The sequence below is a fragment of the Schistocerca serialis genome, chromosome 1 (assembly GCF_023864345.2).
Source record: "Schistocerca serialis cubense isolate TAMUIC-IGC-003099 chromosome 1, iqSchSeri2.2, whole genome shotgun sequence".
NCBI classification, from domain to species: Eukaryota; Metazoa; Arthropoda; class Insecta; order Orthoptera; family Acrididae; genus Schistocerca; species Schistocerca serialis.
Genome location: NC_064638.1, coordinates 542836908 through 542859337, shown reverse-complemented (window position 1 = coordinate 542859337; position 22430 = coordinate 542836908). Strand labels below are relative to the sequence as shown.

The 22430-nt window shown below is 40.3% G+C and overlaps 1 protein-coding gene across 3 annotated transcripts in view; it reads right to left on the bottom strand.

Moving 5' to 3' along the window:
* LOC126475154 (inter-alpha-trypsin inhibitor heavy chain H4-like) overlaps positions 1-22430 on the bottom strand; it is a 121410-nt gene that overhangs the window by 455 nt on the left and 98525 nt on the right. For all 3 annotated transcript variants that reach the window (XM_050102774.1, XM_050102791.1, XM_050102783.1), the window contains 2 exons: positions 19777-19895; positions 18348-18484 (listed from right to left, as the gene is read on the bottom strand). In XM_050102774.1, the coding sequence (XP_049958731.1) occupies positions 18348-18484; positions 19777-19895 (256 nt within the window). The remainder of the gene's footprint in view (positions 1-18347; positions 18485-19776; positions 19896-22430) is intronic.

The window sequence follows — 22430 nt, the reverse complement described above, 5'->3', positions numbered from 1 at the left end:
TAGGAGCATCTATCTGGAGCGCCCGTGAATGGTACGAACGCAGAAATTTAGTTGTCGGCATGGCAGAAACCAGTCAACGACGGAATTCCGAGGAAGTGCAATTTACCCACGAAAGAGGTCAATTATATTCTAGTTAGACACTTATCAAGTAAGGTTTTACGTAGGAGATCCAGAGAGCTAAGTACAAGAGTACCAATGCAAGCCGCTACAGACTTTCGGATGTGAGAAAGTCGACGCTTCATACCATTCATTCATATTACTTAACTCCGTTGAATATTACATACTTGCCTTGATAGTATCGTTACAGAAATTCTTAGGCATATGTGACATCGTCCCTCACGTTGACCACATGCGAATGGAAATGGAAGAGGATGAAGTGATATAAATAGACTAAGTAACCACCGTCAGACAACACATGCTGTCTTTTGAATTACACATGAAAATGCTGATGTTGCATCAGCTCAGTTCCAAGCTTTCCTTAACACTGACGTTTAATGTGTATATTGCATCAATAACATAGTCCATCAGATTGTTCACAGATGTCACTGAACCCGCACAAAGATATAAACGACCATGTATGCGCAGTGCATGTGACGGATTGAGTAATGCAGCCGATCAGTTCCGGTCAAAACACAAGGAAGGAAGTACACTAGCTGCGTCGTCTGTAGCTCGGCCACGACCGGGAAGTCAATTTCTAAGTTTGATCGTTGTTAGAAAGGGCTCTCAACAAGGGAAGTTTCCAGACGTCTCAGAGTGAACCAAAGCGACGTCGTTCAGACATGGAGGAGGTACCAGAGACACAGGAACTGTCGATGACTTGCCTCGCTCAGGCCACCCAAAGCCTACTACTGCAGCTGAGGACCGCCACTTATACGGATTTCAGTCCGCAGCTTGTGGTCGTGCGGTAGCGTTCTCGCTTCCCGCACCAGGGTTCCCGGGTTCGATTCCCGTCGGGGACAGGGATTTTTCTCTGCCTCGTGCTAACTGGGTGTTGTGTGCTGTCCTTAGGGTTAGTTAGGTTTAAGTAGTTATAAGTTCTAGGGGACTGATGACCATAGCTGTTAAGTCCGATAGTGCTCAGAGCCATTTGAACGATTTTTATACGGATTTCGGTTCGGAGGAACCCTGAGAGGAACGCCACCATGCTGAGTGGTCACTGATGGCAATGAAACGACTGTACAATACAGGGATGATATGCAGTATTTAGGAGAGGGACTCGTCTTAATGGACGTCAATTCTCGCGCTTGTCGAGGACGTATTGTAAATGTGTTCCTTCATGATAACGAAACCGCTGGATTAGAATGGTTAGCATGTTCTCCAGACATGAACCCTATCGAACATGCCTGGGATACACAGTAATGGGCTGGCTTTGGATGAGATGACCCACCAACCAATCTGAGAGCTCTACGCCGTATCGCCGTTGAGGAATGGGGCAGCCTGAACCAACACTGCGTTGACGATCTAGTGGACAGTATGACACGACGAACACAGGAATGCATGAATGCATGAGGACGTCTTACCAGGCATTAAACATACCGTCGTACACTCCAGTCTGGAATACAAATTCAGAAAGTCTAGATTATTACTGTGCAACTTGCATTTTTTTTATTTTTTTGTTTTTAGGAGCAATAAAGAAAGCTGAAATATTGTTTGTGCAAAGGGTCAGGAACTCCAACAAACATGGTGATACGAAATTGTTTTGCTGTGTGTATTTACAGGGTGTTTCAAAAATGCCCGGTATATTTGAAACGGCAATAAAAAACTAAACGAGCAACGATAGAAATGCACCGTTTGTTGCAATATGCTTGGGACAACAGTACATTTTCAGGCGGACAAACTTTCGAAATTACAGTAGTTACAATTTTCAACAACAGATGGCGCTGCAAGTGATGTGAAAGATATAGAAGACAATGCAGTCTGTGGATGCGCCATTCTGTACGTCGTCTTTCTGCTGTAAGTGTGTGCTGTTCACAACGTGCAAGTGTGCTGTAGACAACATGGTTTATTCCTTAGAACAGAGGATTTTTCTGGTGTTGGAATTCCACCGCCTAGAACACAGTGTTGTTGCAACAAGACGAAGTTTTCAACGGAGGTTTAATGTAACCAAAGGACCGAAAAGCGATACAATAAAGGATCTGTTTGAAAAATTTCAACGGACTGGGAATGTGACGGATGAACGTGCTGGAAAGGTAGGGCGACCGCGTACGGCAACCACAGAGGGCAACGCGCAGCTAGTGCAGCAGGTGATCCAAAAGCGGCCTCGGGTTTCCGTTCGCCGTGTTGCAGCTGCGGTCCAAATAACGCCAACGTCCACGTATCGTCTCATGCGCCAGAGTTTACACCTCTATCCATACAAAATTCAAACGCGGCAACCCCTCAGCGCCGCTACCATTGCTGCACGAGAGACATTCGCTAACGATATAGTGCACAGGATTGATGACGGCGATATGCATGTGGGCAGCATTTGGTTTACTGACGAAGCTTATTTTTACCTGGACGGCTTCGTCAATAAACAGAACTGGGGCATATGGGCAACCGAAAAGCCCCGTGTTGCAGTCCCATCGTCCCTGCATCCTCAAAAAGTACTGGTCTGGGCCGCCATTTCTTCCAAAGGAATCATTGGCCCATTTTTCAGATCCGAAACGATTACTGCATCACGCTATCTGGACATTCTTCGTGAATTTGTGGCGGTACAAACTGCCTCAGACGACACTGCGAACACCTCGTGGTTTATGCAAGATGGTGCCCGGCCACATCGCACGGCCGACGTCTTTAATTTCCTGAATGAATATTTCGATGATCGTGTGATTGCTTTGGGCTATCCGAAACATACAGGAGGCGGCGTGGATTGGCCTCCCTATTCGCCAGACATGAACTCCTTTGACTTCTTTCTGTGGGGACACTTGAAAGACCAGGTGTACCGCCAGAATCCAGAAACAATTGAACAGCTGAAGCAGTACATCTCATCTGCATGTGAAGCCATTCCGCCAGACACGTTGTCAAAGGTTTCGGGTAATTTCATTCAAAGACTACGCCATATTATTGCTAAGCATGGTGGATATGTGGAAAATATCGTACTATAGAATTTCCCAGACCGCAGCGCCATCTGTTGTTGACAATTGTAACTACTGTAATTTCGAAAGTTTGTCTGCCTGAAAATGTACTGTTGCCCCAAGCATATTGCAACAAACGGTGTATTTCTATCGCTGCTCGTTTAGTTTGTATTGCCGTTTCAAATATACCGGTCATTTTTGAAACACCCTGTATGTGTGTACAGCGTGAGTACGAGTCTAATATTAGGGTTACACCTTTCACAAATCAAGAAGCCGCTGTTAGGGTCTGCGTAGAATACTGTGTCCGGTAATGCGCACGTCGCAGGGCACGCATGGGTAGAACGGTAATGGTGAGGGTTACGGGCAGGCGTTTAGAAGAAATGCGGAACACTGGAGAGGAAGTGCCATTCTAAGCTGAAGCCTACACTCGTATTTTTTGTAAATATCAAGTGGGGTCCCTCGACGCCCACAATTGCATGGTGACCATGAAAGGTGGCTACACTGAGCCACAGCGCCAGAGATTGCGCCAAAGAGTATTATTCCAGTGGTGAGTCGTTGTTGAGAAGTTCCCATGGAGAGTGCTTGTTCAGATGTTGTCATATTGTTTTGATGGGCTAGACACCAGATATTGTTGGATTGGGGATGCTGTAATGATCAGAGTGTGCTTCTCGTCAATATATATCAAGGTAAAAAAATCCTTTTTTTTAATTATTTCAATGTCTTAAACAATAATACCTCTTGGTCACAGGTTCAGTCAACAAACCATCTGGCTCGTGTTCTTGTATTAGACTGTATTTCTGGTTTCTATGTGCAATTATAGTATTTCAGGGTTTTTTTAATTACTTCAGTATAAATGGTGTTTAAAATATCTGGTCTTATTGAGGAAGAACCGTGCCAGATGTGTACGTTGAATCACACTTCCACACACAGAACAGCTACACTTGTGTTTTGTTGTTTCCTAGGTTTTATAGTTGCTGGGGACTTAATTAATTAATTGTGTTAACGGAAGTTTTCTTTCATTCTTTGTTGTTATTCTATGCAGTCATATTGCGGAGTAATACTAGTCAGGGCCAACCGGTTACGAGACTGCGTAACCGGACAGACAGCTACTAAAATTAAAAATATTTGCATTATACAGATAATTAAGCCCCCATGCACGTGGCGACCGCTGCTTCGGATCGTCCCTTGGAATTCTTCTGATTGTAAAAATAGCAGACAGTAGTATTGTTGTAGTAATTTGTAGGTTAGTAATGGTAGTCTATATTGCATGTGTAGATTTGGTAATGAACATTTGTAGTTGTCTTGTCTTTCTTTTAATGGTATATTGGCAGAATTTAATTTTTGATGTCTTGTGTACAGGTCTGACAATTTTGTGCAGTTGTGAAGGTTCTAATTGTTCGTTAGGCGTGTTTGTCGGGAAACATTTCGTGTGAATGGTATTGTTGGAGATAAAGTCTCATTGTGTGTAATTTTCGTATAGTGACGAGTTTTGTATGTGTTGTAAATGATTACGCGATCGATGAAAAAGGCAAAAATGATGAATAGTGAGAATGACGAAATTGTTAACATGGCGAACTCGCCAACAAAGGAGAACAGGATGATGAATAATGGAGTTGAAAACAATTTAATAAGCAGGGAAAATAGTCCAGAACCAGTTCAAAATTTTTCACAATCAAAACATTTTCAGAATACGAGATTAACGACAGAAGACTCTGGAATAGTATCGAACACAGATAGCTTTACAGCTTTGACGGAAGAAGTTGGTTTTGCGGGAAATGTTAGGGGCGAAAAGAATTTCGAACCAGTTAATATGGAGCAATTGATGAGTGCAATATTTAATTTGGGATCTGAATTAAAAACAGTGGGATCACAGTTACGATCTGAATTTAAAACAGAGATGGGAACTTTGGCAACACGGTTAGACTCACAAATAGGAACAATTAAAACTGAGATGGGAACAATGGAAACACGGTTAGACTCACTGGGATCACAGTTAGGATCTGAATTAAAAACAGAGATGGGAACTTTGGCAACACGGTTAGAAACTGATATGGGAACAATGGAAACATGGTTAGACTCACGGATAGGGACATGCTTCAAAAACATGAAAGATGAATTAAAGAAAGAAATTAGAGAAGAAGTACAACTGATTTTGAATGCTCACAATAATAGATTAATTTCAATAGAAATCAGACAAAAGGAACAGGATAGAGAACAGGAAGAAAGAGATCGCGTGATAGTACAAAAAGTTTCAGAGTTAAATTTACAACGTCCACACGATAAGGAAGAAATATTTGAAAGAATAGAGGAATCGGTACCAAATGACAGAATAAATAACCTAACACAACAGTATGAACAGTTAACTACTAAATGTGTCAATACTGAAACCCGAGTTGCGACACTTACGGAAGACGTAAATAAAAAGAAAGAAAAAATAGGTGACTTATCGGAAAGAGTGGAGGAGATTTCAGATAAATTGACAAATCTTAGTTTAAATTGGGACAGAGATTCGGATGATACAGCTCTATTACCATTTGCAGAAACCGAAGAGTACCAGAACATAAATAAGCATGTTGAAAAACATGGAAAATTTAATGAACGCGTTAAAACGGAATTTGAGGCATTACAAAAGCAAGTCAAACAAATTGAAGGCGAAATCGTAGGAAAAGACAGCAGAAGAAATTTAGAATCACAGATAGCAGAGGGCTTTGAAGACAATAATTTATTTCATTTACGGGATGCAACAAGAGAGCGCCAGGCGCGCGAACTTGACAATAATCGACATTCGGACTGGGACAGACGCGGTAGGTCTTTGTCGCCACGAGGAGAAAACTTTGACTATAAACACTTCTTAACTGTTCGGAAATTTAAGATCTTTCGCAATTCTAAGAACGACATACATCCATGTTCATGGTTAGATCAATTTATGTACGCACTTCCACCAAATTGGCCACTAAGTCACAAATTGGAATTTATGTGTGGATATTTAGAAAACGAACCGGCGACGCGCATGCGTGCACTTATTAGAGATTGTAATAATCTAAATGATTTTTATCATGCATTTCTATCGGCATATTGGTCCAAAAACACGCAAGACAGAGTCAAACATAGTCTTATTATGCAGCGTAATTTTAAACAGTCTGAGTTCCGCACGCCAGCAGAATACTTTGAAGACATGATTCGAAAGAATCAATTCCAGTCCAACACTTATAGCCCGACTGAATTAATTCGCATTTGCTTAACTAAGCTGCCACAATCGATAAGACAAATTGCTTTAGCCGGAAGATGTAAAGACGACATTGAGACTTTTAAGACGTTGCTACAAGAACTTGAGTATGACAACGACGACGGGACTCCTTGTAATTTTTTCAGTAACAGTAATTACAATAGATTTTCAGAGAAAAGGGATAGTGATTGGAACGGACGTTATATGGGTAATTTTGAGAATGACAGACGAAACAGACAGGACAATAGATACCAGCCTTATGACCATAACAGACGTTCTAACAGAAATTACACAGACAATTATAATAACGGTAATTCCTACCGGAATGATCAACCATACGGAAACAGTAATCGGTATCATCAAGACAGAAATTATTCATACAATAATAGAAATTCTTACTACAGAAATAACCAGGGTAGTAGATCTAACAGTGATTTCAGAAGTGACAGTCGAAATTACACAAGAAGTAGTTACGCAGACAGACAGGAAAATAGAAATTTTAATAACGGACACAACCAAGAATTTTCATCTAACACACAGGAAGGACCTAATTGGCATCCTCCACGTGACAGAACTTCAGAGAGACAAGTGCAAATCGTAGAAATCGATCCGCGAAATGACGCGAATAGTCAAAGACGTGACGCAAACAATCGACAATGACTTGTAGCTTCGGCTTCTGGCAGCAATATAGACGGTTCAGAAAGTAATGACACTACGACTTTACACTACGTACGCCTGGAAGACATGAGAGACATTTTGCTAGACGAAAAAGAAAATTATGTAGATGCATTTTTACATCCTGTTATTGAAGTATGTGTGGGTAAGAATAAGTTCACAGCAGTTTTAGATTCTGGGAGCCCATTAAATGTCATTAGTGAATCAGTTTTTCGTATATGTGTAAGAACTATTGCTTGTCCTGTGTTACCTGTTTCTAAAACTACTATTCGAGGCGCTATTTCTGGAAAAAGTATGGAAGTCAAACAACAGACCAACCTAAATTTCATTTGTCAAGGATACGAATTTTCTGCTAATTTTATTATTGTTCCACTACTCAATACACAAATTATATTAGGTATGGAGTTTCTTAACACACATAAGGCAATTTTGAACTTTAAAGAAGGAAGTGTGAATTTGACTGTTGCCGGAATGCCGAAATGTTTGAAATTTTTTGAGTGTTTAACAAGATCTGAATCAGATACGAAATGTTTAAGGTTTCTTGCTTCTGATGTTTTCGTTGAGCATTATGACGACAATGTGTTCATTCATGGCAACGACAATAGATACAGAGACGCGATGGATGATATAATTAATAGCGAAGAATTAATTAATGAAAAGGTTAAGAAAGCTGAAGTGCCAGATGACGTTGCAAGAGAAGGACTGCACCATATTTTGACTTCACATGCTACAGTATTTAGTCATCACACGGGAACTATACAAGGCTTACAATATTTATTTAAAGTAAAAGAACACACACCATTTCGGTGGAAAACGTACGCTATTCCTTTGGCTTACAGAGACAAGGTTAAGAGTGAACTTCAATACATGTTAGATCAAGGCATTATTGAGTCAGCAGCCAGTCCTTATACCAGCCCATTACACGTCGTTCTTAAAAAGGATGGGTCAATTCGTTTGGTTCTGGATTCCAGACAGATAAATAATATCATCATTCCTGAAACTGACCGTCCACAAAATTTAGATGAACTTCTTCAACATTTCCATGGAATTAAAGTTTTATCCACGATTGATATGCGCGCAAGTTTTTGGCAAATAGAACTCCACCCTGATTGTAGAAAATACACTGCCTTTTTAGCCTTTGGTAACTGTTATCAGTTTCGGAAATTACCGTTTGGACTTACTGTATCTTCAGCAGCAGTCATTAGTAGTTTAAACGAAATTTTACCTGTTTATCTTCGTGACAATATTACTTCATATGTTGACGATATTCTTATTGCTAAACGTTCTTGGAGTGAGCATAACAAAATTTTGGATTCATTATTACGTATTTTTGCAAGAGTTGGCATTACAGTGAACTTGAAAAAATCTGAATTTGGTCGTTCTCAGGTGAAATTTCTTGGTCATATTATTTCTTCAGAAGGTATTCTTCCTGATCCAGAGAAACTAGACGCTATTCGTAATTATGCTGTTCCTAGTTTAGTTCGTAGTTTACTTGGTGTCTGTAATTTTCTTAGACGCTTTGTTAGATTGGACGATTTGGCCACACCTCGTTTATGTGAACTATCTGGAAAGAATTCTAATTGGTGTTGGGATGAGGAAGCTCAATCAGAATTTGAACAACTTCGTGATGCTTTAGTTGCTGCTCCACTTCTTTCACATCCAGATTTATCTAAAGATTTTTGTTTGGGGACGGATTCATCATACAAAGACCTAGGTTTATTTCAAGAGATAGAAGAAAACGGCGTTGTAGTACAGAAAACTATTGCATTTGGAAGTCGTTTTCTCTCTAAATCAGAAAATAATTATTCGATTACGGAACTTGAAGCCTTGGCTGTTGTTTGGGCTTTCACAAAATTTCGCATCTTCTTGTATGGCAGGCATACTAAGGTTTACACTGATCATCGAGCTCTGGAATTTCTTATGTCAACAAAATTAACACATGGAAGATTGTCACGATGGGCGCTGTATCTACAGGAATTTGATTTTAGTATTGTTTACATACAGGGTTCTTCAAATATTGTTGCTGATGCTTTATCACGTGCACCTATGGGTTTGAAACAAAGTGCTGAAGAGGATTGCATAGAAAACAATTATTGTTTGATGTATATTCAAGGTGTTGCGTTTGAGAACTTTATTTCGTCTTCGCTCCAGGACATCGCTAAGGAGCAAAATAAGGATCCAATCTGGAAGGACATTAAGGAGAAGTGGAGGAGAAAGGAAAGCGTAGCGATTAGACAGTATTATTTAGTTGGCAATGATATTCTTTTTAAACGAAAATCGATCGACAACTCTGTTTGGTTAGTTTGCATTCCTGATGAGTGGGTTAATAAATTGATTTGGTATATACATTTCAGTTATGCGCACTTTGGTCCCAGAAAATGCTTTCATAAATTACGAGAAAATTGCTACTTCAGTAATATGGAAAAACGTATTCGATCTGTTCTTGCCAAATGCAAATTATGTCAAAAGGCTAAACCGCCAACTATTTCTCACAGAGCACCATTGTTTCCTATCATTCCAGCGAAATTAAAGGAGATGGCTGCAGTCGATTTGTTCGGTCCAGTGGTTCGTTCTACTAATGGTTTTGCGTACATTTTGGTAGCAGTGGAATTGACATCAAAATATGTGTGTTTTACACCTTTACGCAAAGCAACAGCTCGTTCAGTATCTAACGCTTTCATCAAACATTTTCTTAAAGAAGTGGGTCATGTTGATAAGGTTATATCAGATAATGGATCACAGTTTCATTCTAAAATTTGGCTTCGTACTCTGCGGCGTCGTAAGATTAAACCAATTTTCATTTCACTTTTTCATCCTCAATCTAACGCTTCAGAGAGATGGATGAAGGAAATCAATAAATTGTGTCGACTTTATTGTCATCAGAATCACAGAACGTGGGATCAGTATCTTCATACTTTTCAAAACATTCTGAATGAACTCCCTAATGATTCAACTTCTTTACCGCCTATACTGATATTAAAAAATAAAGCACCGACAAATCGCATTTCTGAAATAGTTCCTTTCCCGCCTGCACGGAAACTGCGGCATTCTCAAGTTGTCAACCTGGCTCTACGAAATATTGCATCTGCGGCTGCTAGAAGAGAGAAATCAGCTAAACGTCCTGGTCGTTTAAAAACCTTGTCAGTTGGTCAAAAGGTGTTAATTAAATCTCATCGTTTGTCTCACAAAGGAAAAGGCTGGTGTCGCAAATTTTTTCTGCTTTATAACAGTCCATATAGAGTTCGCAAAATTATTCATGATAACACTGTCGAAGTTGAAACTCTTAAATCTCGGCGCTCTAAGGGAATACATCATATATCGAACGTTAAAATTTTTGTGGAATGACATACTTTTGAGAAACTAACAGCTACATGTAAACATGCAGAGAATACAAGGATACCGCGCTGTGTTTTGGCGGCGGCACATACTCAAAGCAACAGTCAAGTCTGCGCGCTACACAAGGCAGTCGTTGACCTCAAACAATTACTTCCTACGTCACGCGTACCTACAGCTGATCGAGCGCTCAGTGCGAATGCACTGACAGCCGTAAACAAATACACAGTCTAATTTCTCTGATTCAATTCAGTACAAACCTATAGTGACTTGATAAATTATGTTATTAACGTTCAGTATATTTAAGAACTTCAGGTAAATTCTGTGTGTGTCCGACGTTAAGAGGACTTGCTAATAAGAAAATTTCAGGAAGAATGTAATGTCGAAGAAGAAAGTAATAAACTAAAAAGGTAATTATTAATTGAGTTTATTTTTCAGGAAACATATTTCCACTTAGATATGTACTTTATACGTAATTTGCTGCTCGCGATTACGTGATTTATACTTTGTGATAAATTTTATGTTCTATGAATTTACTTGTGAAGCGACGTGCTTGCGTACATTTACTGATTTTGACAATGATTGATTAATGAACAGGGTTGTTTCTTATGTATATTATGCATCGCTTGGCTGCACTGCTTTTTCAATGATGTCACATATTTTTTTATTATGTGCCTGCTGTGCTTATTTATTTAAATTATAATTGTCACCTGATTAATTGTGCTGATATGGTTATGTATGTAAGTTGTACTTTGTGATTTATCTGCTTGCGCCTTCATGTTTACTTATTAAGATTACGAATGAACATTTATTTGCCTATGCTGATATGATGCTAATAACCTGTTTATTATGTAAGATACATATTTGCTGCTTTGCGTATGGATTGCATATTTATACATTTCTGTTTGTTGTCATAACTATTCTTTAATTTGGTATATAGAAATGCTGATATGCGGTGTACGAACATGGAGTTTAGGTCACACTATGGTATTAATTATAGATTGTTCGCTTGGCAGAGCCTCGTGGTAGGAATTGTGCTGCATCCACTTGTTGACATTATGTTCTTCACTGGTATATTTACTCACTGTTGCATGTTTTGCTTACGCTCAGTGCCTTATATTTTTAAGATAAGAAAATGAACTGCTATAATTCTACGAACGACGTTGCTACAAGAAACTTCATTGAAGTCACATGAGCTGGAGGTTTTATGGAAACTGTATAAATTTATGTTACTAGGAAGGAAGCTAACGACATGACACACCAACACTAGGTTTAGACAATTGACAGTTATTACACTGCATTCTTCGTGAGCAATTTAAATAGCAAGTGACACTTGACACAATAAATACTCCACATGTTTGCTTCTGTTTTGCCATGATTCTTAAGGTGGTGTACACACTGTGAATTATTACTATCATTCACACTCCGTACTCATACTTACTTACTGAAAGTTATTCAAACTGAAGGCTGTTAGAGGTCATGTATGCATTTCTTTTATTTTATGATGGACAAGGTAACCAAAATGTATTTTATAATTCATAATGAGTAGAAGATTGGGTCAGATGGATTACACAGAGGTTGTGTGTGGACATTGTCTTCGGATTGTATGGGATGATGAATTGAAGTTTGCACTAGGATTTTATCTGTACTTGTTCGAGGAGACTGACTAGAGGAAAGAGTTGTTATGGAAGTGAAATGATATTGGTGATAAGGTTTATATGTATCGACGTAAGAGGTGTTATTGAAGAATTGAGATTATGTGATGCTGATGATTATTGGAGTTTTGGTGGACAAAAGGTAAGGTAAATGATATTGATGATAAGGTTTATATGTATCGACGTAAGAGGTATTATTGAAGTATTAAGTTTATGTGATGCTGATGATTATTGGAGTATTGGTGGATAAAAGGTAAAGCAAGTGAGGAGCATATTTTTTTGTTGGTTTATAGGGAACAAGGAGGATGAAGATGGCAGACTAGAACACTCAAGTAGAAGGAAGATCGTCTACACACACACTTTGTTAAATCACTAAGCAGTATATACTTTTTTTTTGGAGAGAGGAAGTATTTGCATATCTTGGCACACTGACAGTTGTTCAGAAACTGTACATTTTGATTTGGCTTGGCAAACATTGGTCTTGACATGATGACTATGACGTTGACTAACTATTATTGACTGTTATACACTGCTGCCATTACTACTTGATACACATGTCGAACATCAAATTTTGACAGAATTGCATTTACACAGTTAACACAATTCAATTACACAGTAGTACTTAATGTGGATGATAGATGAGTGAGTGTGTTTTGTGTGTTTTCCTTTCCTAATCCCAAATAATTGGTACCGACCTACCTCCTAAATATTATTTTACTTGTTTGTTGTGGCTTGCACTGACACCCATAAATATTATAGGTTTACTGATGTTTGTGTGTTTGTAATAGTTAATATGACAATTATCTGATATCATTTGTGTGTTTATTATAATTTGTATGTTTAGTGTAAGAGCATTGATAATAATTTTGTAAAAGCAATTGTGTGTGCACTCAAACTGTTGTTCGTGCTTGCATCTGTTCAACATTGATGTGTGCCACTTGGAAATGTTTCATTTCTGCTGATAAACTCTGATGAACAGTGTGATTAGTGATAGTTAATATTATGGACTGCTGTCTGCACCTGTTCAACATTGCTGGGTGCCACTGATGGAACTGCTTCTATTGAAATGATGTCACTTGTTGCTGTCTGCACCTGTTCAACATTGCTGGATGCCACTGAAACTGCTTCTACTGAAATGATGTCACTTGTTGGTGTCTGCACCTGTTCAACATTGCTAGGTGCCACTAATGGAACTGCTTCTACTGAAATAATGTCACTTGTTGGTGTCTGCGCCTGCTCAACATTACTGGGTGCCATTGATTGAATAATACTTATGTAAACTATTATGTAAAATCACATGTATGCAAGCATTTGTATTCCTTACTGTATTTTATATATTAGGTTATTGAAGGGTCAGTGCAAAGTCAAAATTTATTTAGTTATGTGACATTTACTTATTGATATTACTTTTTAATTTTTGTCTGTATTTTTTGGACGAATTTGGTGGTATTTTCACCACCAATGCTGGCAAAAATACCATCAAATTCTGGCCCGTGGAGGAGGGGCATATGAAAGGTGGCTACACTGAGCCACAGCGCCAGAGATTGCGCCAAAGAGTATTATTCCGCCGCCTCCACTGGCAGTGCTTATTGAGAAGTAGCAGTAGGCAGTGCTTATTGAGAAGTAGCAGTAGGCAGTGCTTGTTGAGATGTAGCAGTGGTGAGTCGTTGTTGAGAAGTTCCCATGGAGAGTGCTTGTTCAGATGTTGTCATATTGTTTTGATGGGCTAGACACCAGATATTGTTGGATTGGGGATGCTGTAATGATCAGAGTGTGCTTTTCGTCAATATATATGAAGGTAAAAAATTCCTTTTTTTATTATTTCAATGTCTTAAACAATAATGCCTCTTGGTCACAGGTTCAGTCAACAAAGCATCTGGCTCGTGTTCTTGTATTAGACTGTATTTCTAGTTTCTATGTGCAATTATAGTATTTCAGGGTTTTTTTAATTACTTCAGTATAAATGGTGTTTAAAATATCTGGTCTTATTGAGGAAGAACCGTGCCAGATGCGTACGTTGAATCACACTTCCACACACAGAACAGCTACACTTGTGTTTTGTTGTTTCCTAGGTTTTATAGTTGCTGGGGACTTAATTAATTAATTGTGTTAACGGAAGTTTTCTTTCATTCTTTGTTGTTATTCTATGCAGTCATATTGCGGAGTAATACTAGTCAGGGCCAACCGGTTACGAGACTTCGTAGCCGGACATACAGCTACTAAAATTAAAAATATTTGCATTATATAGATAATTAAGCCCCCATGCAACCATTCAAAAATATCTGTCACAGCTGCCTTGGTTAGGATCTAAAAGAATTCCGCCGAAAAGACAGGAATTTATCTTCGGCTGGCATATTAACCATTAGTAGCTTTCAGAGGAGCATCGTAGGCGACGAATTTTGAGTAAAACCTATCACATTTCTCTGGCTGCCAAGTTAAAATTTGCTTCTTTCGCCAAAATACACCGAAATTTATAGTCTCACGTCGCTAACATGTTGTGCAGACAATGTTGCGAGAGAATTCTGAAACAGTGGTTGAATAAGTTTATTAAGTGAGGAACTGAGTTAAAGTAAGTACGACCTTGCAGTGACTGTGTTATTCTGATTACGATGTAGAGTTCCTTTGTACATGCATGAATATCCAAAGGATCAGGCACTGCGGCGACTACAGCCGCTATGAAATACGTTAAGTGTGTTCGCAACTGCGAATAAGTATAACCATCAGCTTTAGAATGGAATGACTCCAATGAAAATTTGTGCCGGACAGGGACGCGAGCCTGATGAAAAGTAAGGTCAGCAGCTTATGAAAAAGCACATCGTTGGTACAAAAAACGTGTAATGCCTTCACTTACGTTGTTGCAAAACCCACAACATTCCTCGTTTCACCAGCTATCGCTGGCCCTTAAAAATTATATTCTTTCATCGAAAAATTCTGTAGTTATTGGAATAACACAGTGGATAATGAAATTTTGTGCAATTATGATACGGCAAAATACTCTCCTCTTTGTGTGCTATCATTCTCCAGAATCTCTTATCAATATCTGAAACCGTCTATGAAATATGAGGAATGATGTGGGCATTTTCCTCTGGCTTTATAGCTGGCGAGGCGCGATCGCAAATGAGTGTGCTCTGTCAGATCAATTTTCTCGAGATTGGTGACAGACAGACACCTCTAAGCAAGTCTAAAAAAAATTAAACATGTTTGATAAATTTCATACGCAGCAACATGTAACATAACATGCGTCAAACGAAAAATCATACCTACCTCTATTATCCATTGCAAACTTTTCTGAATTTCGCGCAGAGCCTTACTTCTACAAAATTATCACAATAACTGTGACGAAATGGTGGGCACATCATCATGAACCTGACAGACAAAGCAAAAATGGAACTTTTAACGGGTAGTTTCTGAAAAATCGTTTGAGATAGATTGCAAGGCGTGTGCCTCGATTTTGTTATCGCCGACCGCCGAAAGGTGGCAAACACTTGTCGCACTGCACTTCCTAGTAAACGAATGAACTAGTCCAGCGCTTTGGATAAAAATTAGTCACTGTGCATCGGCCATCGTTTTCTGCGCGGACTCTATATCAGTGCTGACGGGCTTCCTTCGTTCCCGCTGTAGATTGCTTCATACTGGTGTTCATACTGGTGCTTCATACTGGTGGTCAATAATGTTCAGATCTGGGAATTTGGTGGCCAGCGGAAGTGTTTAAACTCAGAAGAGTGATCCCTGAGTCACTCTGTAGCAATTCTAGATGTGTGGGGTGTTGCATTGTCCTGCTGGAATTGCCCAAGTCCGTCGGAATGCACAATGGACATGAATGGATGCAAGTGATCAGTCACATCCGTGTCACCTGTCAGAGTCGTAACTAGACGCATCAGGGTCCCTATCACTCCAGCTGCAAACGCCCCACACCATTACAGAGCGTCAATCAGCTTGAACAGTCCCGTGCTGCCATGTTGCCGAGCAGTCATCATGTTTCCAGTCATTAACAGTCCAATGTCAGTGTTTAGTGGCCCAGTTGAGGCATAAAGCTTTGTATCGTGCAGTCATCAAGGATACACGAGTGGGCCTTCGGCTCCGAAAGCCCATATCGATGAAGTTTCGTTGAATGGTTCGCACGTTGACACTTGTTGATGGCTCAGCATTCAAATCTGCAGCAATTTGCGGAAGAGTTGTACTTCTGTCACGTTGGACGAGTCTCCTCAGTCGTCGTTGGTACCGTTCTCGCAGGATCTTTTTCCGACCGCAGCGATGTCGGAGATTTGATGTTTTACCGGATCCCTGATACTAACGGTACACTCGTGAAATGGTCGTACGGGAAAATCACCACTTCATCGCTACCTCGGAGATGCTGTGTCCCACCGCTCGTGCGCCGACCCTAACACCACGCTCAAACTAACTACTGATGAGCTGCCATTGTAGCAGCAGTTACAAATGCGGCAGACACTTGCCTTATATAGGCCACACGGGTATACTTCAAGAGTTCCTTCCTTAATTCAACATTAGTAGAGAATTTTCACGAAGACACCTGTCTTAACCAGTGTGGGCTATTTTTTCTTCTACGGCATTTCCAACTTTTCTGTTATGCAGATCGCTATTCCACTCAATGCTATCTTCGTCTTACCTCTGTTTTCCTTCCGCCCATATTCTGCCAAAAGGATTCCACTAAGAATTCCACTTAATATTCTTCCAACTCTTCCTCAATTTGGCTAGAAGAGGTACAAACAATCTTAGCAATAGTCTTTGCCACCTTAGGGATTTTATACGCCTTCCGGAATTTTATTTAGTTTCCTCGTCGGTTCTTCCACCTAGAAGTTGCACAATAATGGTGGTTCACAGCAGCTCTGCCGTACATCTTTCTTCACAAGAACTGTCTTTCTAGTTCCATGATTTCTTTTGCTCCCAAAAACAATGACCCGTCCCTGTGCTGCCACTTCACTAGGCCCTGAATTTCGAACATCGTATTTCAGTTTGAATTGCCGAAATCTTTCTATTCTCTACGTCTACAAATGTTAGGAAGATACCTTGATTAATTCTCCACCTGTCTTCCATTACTAATAATAGGAAGATATCCCGATTATTTCTCCAACCGTCTTCCCTTACTAAGCTTAAATTCAGTACTTCTCGTGCAGTACCTTTGTTCCTCCTGAAATTAAACACGTCTTCGTGCTAATCTTCTCACCTCTACGTAACCACTACACTCAACCTCCCCTGCAATCTAGTCTTCGTCCGCCCCTACAATCTTCCGCCCCTACAGCAGCTTCCAGCGCCGCACCCACTGTTCCTGGAATCCGTGATAGATGTCACACTATAATGTCCTTCCTCCCAGTAAGGGTCTTCCATAGCCTTCCTTCTACATTTAATCTACATACATACACCGCAAGCCACAGTACGATGCGTGGCGGTGTGTACCCTGTAGCACTGATTTTTCTTATCTTTAAGGTCCTTACGCGAAATGTATGTTTGCGACAGCAGACCTTTATGTGGTCTCCTTTACAGATGAACAACACTTCCCCAAAATTCTTCATACCATAATCCTCACACGCTCGTTCCATTTCATGTCGCTCTGCAACGTTACTCCCAAATATTTAAACGGCATGACTATGTTAAGCAGAACATCTCACCTATTCTTCTTAGTGCTTCTTCGTTTTCTGTTTTATTTGTCCACTTAAATTTTTACGTTCTTAGATACCATTACTTTCTAATGATCCTAGTTTCTTCACCGAGTTTCTCATGTCCCACGTTTCAGTTGCATGTAGTGTTATGCTCGAGATGTCGACTTTCAGGAATACGGTCCTCACTTATACATAAGTGTCTCATACCATAAGAGTTCTTTTGTTGAAGACAACTTTCCTTGCCTGAACTAATCTACTTCATCGCTTCTCCTTCCTACTATTTTTCACCACTTTCGCCTCTGCTTTATTTATCTTTAAGCCTGTTCAGTGTGGATACGCTGTGAATTGCTTGCAATAGGTCTTGCAAGTCCTTCTTCCATCCAGCTAGAAGGACTGCCTAAGTATAGGCGAGTAAAAAAAGGTGAGAGCATGCACAACACTGAATATCAGGTTCACATTTACCGGGGTGCCATATGCGTTTTAAACATGTGGTAGAGTGCAAGATAGGGCTGGTCGTCACGCCGTCAGCGCTACTGTTGCCATGATGTTTACCTGCCGATCGGACCGTTCATAGCGCCAGAGATTTGTATTACAATCTGTGTGCACCACGAGTTCATAAACATAATTGCAGACATCTAGTTGAACTACAAAAAAAGTCAGCACAATGAAATGCATATCAGTGCCCAGAGCAAAGAAAGATGGGGAATAGCTTTTCCGGTACAGTTGTTCTTGATTCGTCACTCTCTTTTTCTTACCTCCACAAACATTGTTAGGAGGAGATACTGACCTGTCATCGACCACGCAGAAGTAGGGCAGGAAGTTATCCAGGCTGTCAGTGAAGTTGGGCAGCACGCAGTTGGCGAGGTGGCGGCACTGTCCGGGACCTCCGACAGGGGTTGTGCACTTACGCAGCTGCAACTCCGTCTGTGAAGAAGAGAAAACGTCCCTCAGCTTCGTGGCTGATATAATACAGGACGTATTGCAGGCAACATAACAACTCTCTGGTATCTTCGTTGTCTTCCCCGAACAAACAGAGTTATATTCCACTAGACAAGAAATTATTGATTTTTACAGACTATTTCCTGCTGGATGCTACATATACTTAATTTACAAAATAATTCAGTTGGGGCTGTCCACATGTCATTGAGACCCACTCCTTAACTGTGATGTTTTGCTCCTAATTTTATCAGTGGATTTTCGTAGCATTTCGTGAAGCAAAATATTTTACTTAATACTGTGTATGGGCCATACGCCTGGGAGATTCGCAACCCTTCTCGGGGCATTGGTGTACCAACAGCCTAATCTCGAAGGGGTTACATCAGCAGACGAAAGACCTTCAATCTTGCGTGCTGTCTAGGCCAGCAGGAGACGGTACAAGCGCCACCAGAGATTGCTGGACCTGCGGACCTGTTTGCCCCAATGGGCCACGTGATTACGGGTAGTTCCTCTAGTATTTCCACATGGCCTGGGTTTTTGGAGTGGCATAAACTCGCTTCAAGGCATCTTCCGGCGAGCTCTGGGGCAGACACTGGATGCGCCCGCAGTACTTCAGAGTCTTGATTCGAACCTTCACTACATACGACTCTGCACCAGCCACTGCCGACCAAGGGAGCCGGCGTTCGCCTTCACCATCACCAGGACATGGCGTCTACATCGGAAATGACCAGGAGCTTAGTACCGGCTGTGGAACTTCACTACATTGTTTTGTAGTACTTCCAAGTCAATATTAACTTTACTGTTTCGGCATTATGGCCGTCAGCCTAACTTTGGATACTTGTACATTCAGTGCTAACACTGAACTTAAAACTATTGTAATGGTAAAGTTTTCTCCAAGAGAGGAGTGTTGTGGTGTATGTACTTCTCAATAAAACTGTTCTACATTGTTTACCAGGTCCGTGTTCTCATTGTGCCTGCGCTTAACAGTTTCGTATTACTGAGACGAAACTACCAACAACTTTATTTTGTTTTGCCAAAAAGAATTTCGAAATTTCGTGGTAGCTTGGAAATTGGGCACTCGATCACATATCCCTCACACCCTCGGAATAGCGCCTCGTGACTGAGTTGCCCAGACAAGACGCATCACCGGAGGCACAGTATCCTCAGTACAGAACACCTCTCTGCAATTTCACAAGACCCTGCATTTAAGTTTGTGTAAAACATTTTCTGTCCAAATTATCTCAAAGACCTGGACAGTAATGAAACAAGTAGCACCTTACCTGGTTGACAGCCAGTCGATAGGACTGCGCAGTTCCATTCATCTCCAATGTGACGTGTGAGACGTTTTTGAGGCTGTCGATCCAGGCGATGTCAGAGATATCCAGCCTCTTCTGCGGACCTGTAACAGTAATTATCTTAGTGAGTAACTGTTTCTCGTCGACTACTGCATATACTGGCCGGTTTTTTGAAACATTGGAGATCCTAAGGTAGAGCGAACTATAGGTTATGTTTGTTCCTTCGGTACACATACGGGAAAGGAATCTAATTCGGAAGTGACATCCACCTCGAAAGCCAGCCTTTTCCTTTTTCAACTATGTGTCCATGAACAATCTCTGCATTTAAGTTGTCTTTTGTATGAATATCCTGGAATTTGATTTTAAGTTTCCCGTTTATCAGAATAATGAGCTTGTAATGTGCTTGCTCATTAATGCATGAATGGACTTGTCTAGACATTTCACACTTTTAGCACGCAAATATATGTATTTATTGCTCGGTGCAGTATTTCAATATGCATGTTTGTGTTGATACTGCTGTTGGCTCTATAACAATATGCCCAACACCTGGTGATTTTAAAATAATGTTCTTGGGGATACAGCCTAAACTCAGCTCTAATAGAATCTCAAATCAGTCACTCCAGTGCTAAAGGAAATACATGCTCAAATGTTATAACCTCTCCTTCTTGCTTCGCACTCCGCATTAGGTTTTAAGTTTCATCTTGTGTTACCTTCGATTTAATTTTAGCACATACAGCTTCCCTCCATGACTTGTCAGTGGGCTAGTTTTCCCATAGATTCTTCCATCTGTGAAAGCCAAACACCATAAAAAAACCAAGCATTTTTCCCTTTAGTCTTCATTTCTTTAAAAAAATAATAACATCCATTGATCAGATCTCCATGAAATAACAAATGCGCAAGGAAAACCTTGTATCATGTAATCGCACGTAGGAAGTATAATTACCTCAAAACCATAACCATTAGTTCCATGAGTCCTATCGATGCAAATGCTGTCACTGTATTACTTCTTCAGAATTACACATTGAATATTGTTCATAATGATGAGGACAAAGTCCTACCTTCTAAGGAGTGAGTGACGTTGGCTACTATTATCGCTGGCCTTAATTACGATTACTTAAGTTTCTAAATTGATGCCGTCGTCTTTGGCTCATGACCTACTTTTAAATATATATTGCCCTGAACGATAAAATTCGAAGAAATGCCGTGACATCGACTGAAACACGATTCGACTCCTGTTTTCTGAAGTAAACTGACAAAGGGTTTCTCTCAGTCTGCTTCTTCTAGTCACCGAATTCCTGGAAATAAGCAAATTAAGTCCCTCCTGATGCGATCGGCACAGCATGTTTCATAGACAAGTGATCTTAATGCCATTTATTCGAAAGGACTGAAATATGGCAAAATGGACATTTCATTTTCGTACGATTGTTTTCCGATGCATGTTAGTTTCTTTAGTGGCGTATTTAATTGCGCTTGTGATTGAAATGTTTGGCACACAAACCATACAACTTTGTATTTTTAACTCTAGAAGGACATTATTTAATTTTTCTGGGTGTGACTGTGACTTGTGTTCCCTCATGTTCTTGTTACAATCATAACTTTTTCCACATTCTGAAAACGTGTATTTCTGTTCTTGATTCGTCACATTTGTGATGGTACTGTCCTGGTTCAAGAATGAGAAAATCATCACACATTCACAGCTTTCAAAAATTTCACACGACGACGATGAAAACTACTCTCTCGATAGATACTCAAAGATTAGTAGGCGTCAGGCAGCTACCTGCTGAACATTGCGCATTTTCCGCTTGCTACTTCGTGCAGCTTCGGCTCTTTTCGTGAGAGATCGGCTGTGGAGCCGCAGTAGCACCTCAGGCTCTAGAGACAAGTTCAGAGGCGGCTCTCCAGGCAAGTCACCTGAACTTGGAGCGGCGTCACGCACAGAGCACAGCCGCTGGGAGGCGAACTTGCTTGATCCCGCAGATCTCCGGCAGCGCGTTCGCCGTCTATCCTATTGCACACACACACACACACACACACACACACACACACACACACAAAGCTTTCTTTTTTTGTCAGGGCCATATTGTCACAGAATTAAAAATAAATTTCATTGTTCAGTTCTGACCAAGACGTTTGGGAGGTTTCCCTTAACTGAAGACAAATACCAGGAATAAAAAGCTCCTCCCAAATATCCCCAATTGGGACACCGGGTAGACCCACTGCCATCTCGCTTGGTATCTGGCTGAACAGATCCTGACTCTAAAATACATCATAAATCAAATAGTGTGTTTTTCATTTAGTGACAGAGAATGAAACGGAACGAAAAAGGGACTCCTACTGCTGTATTCTCCTTCTTTTACGATGAATTAGCTGACCTCTGTTGTTGTGTTTGTGATTTTGTTAGTAATAAATCCTTTCACGGCTATTTAGAGCTGTCATTTAGAGGAGAAGCAGTTCATAAGAGGTCAGTCATCGAACGTGTGCATAAATAATATCGTCAGCTCTATCAGAAAACCAAAGCCCTACCTTTAACCAATCACGTCGAGAAAAACTCAAGGACCAGGAATGCGTTAATCATACAAAACATGTTAGTACACAAAACAAAAGACATTTAACAGTCGAGCTATTATTGTGACATATAT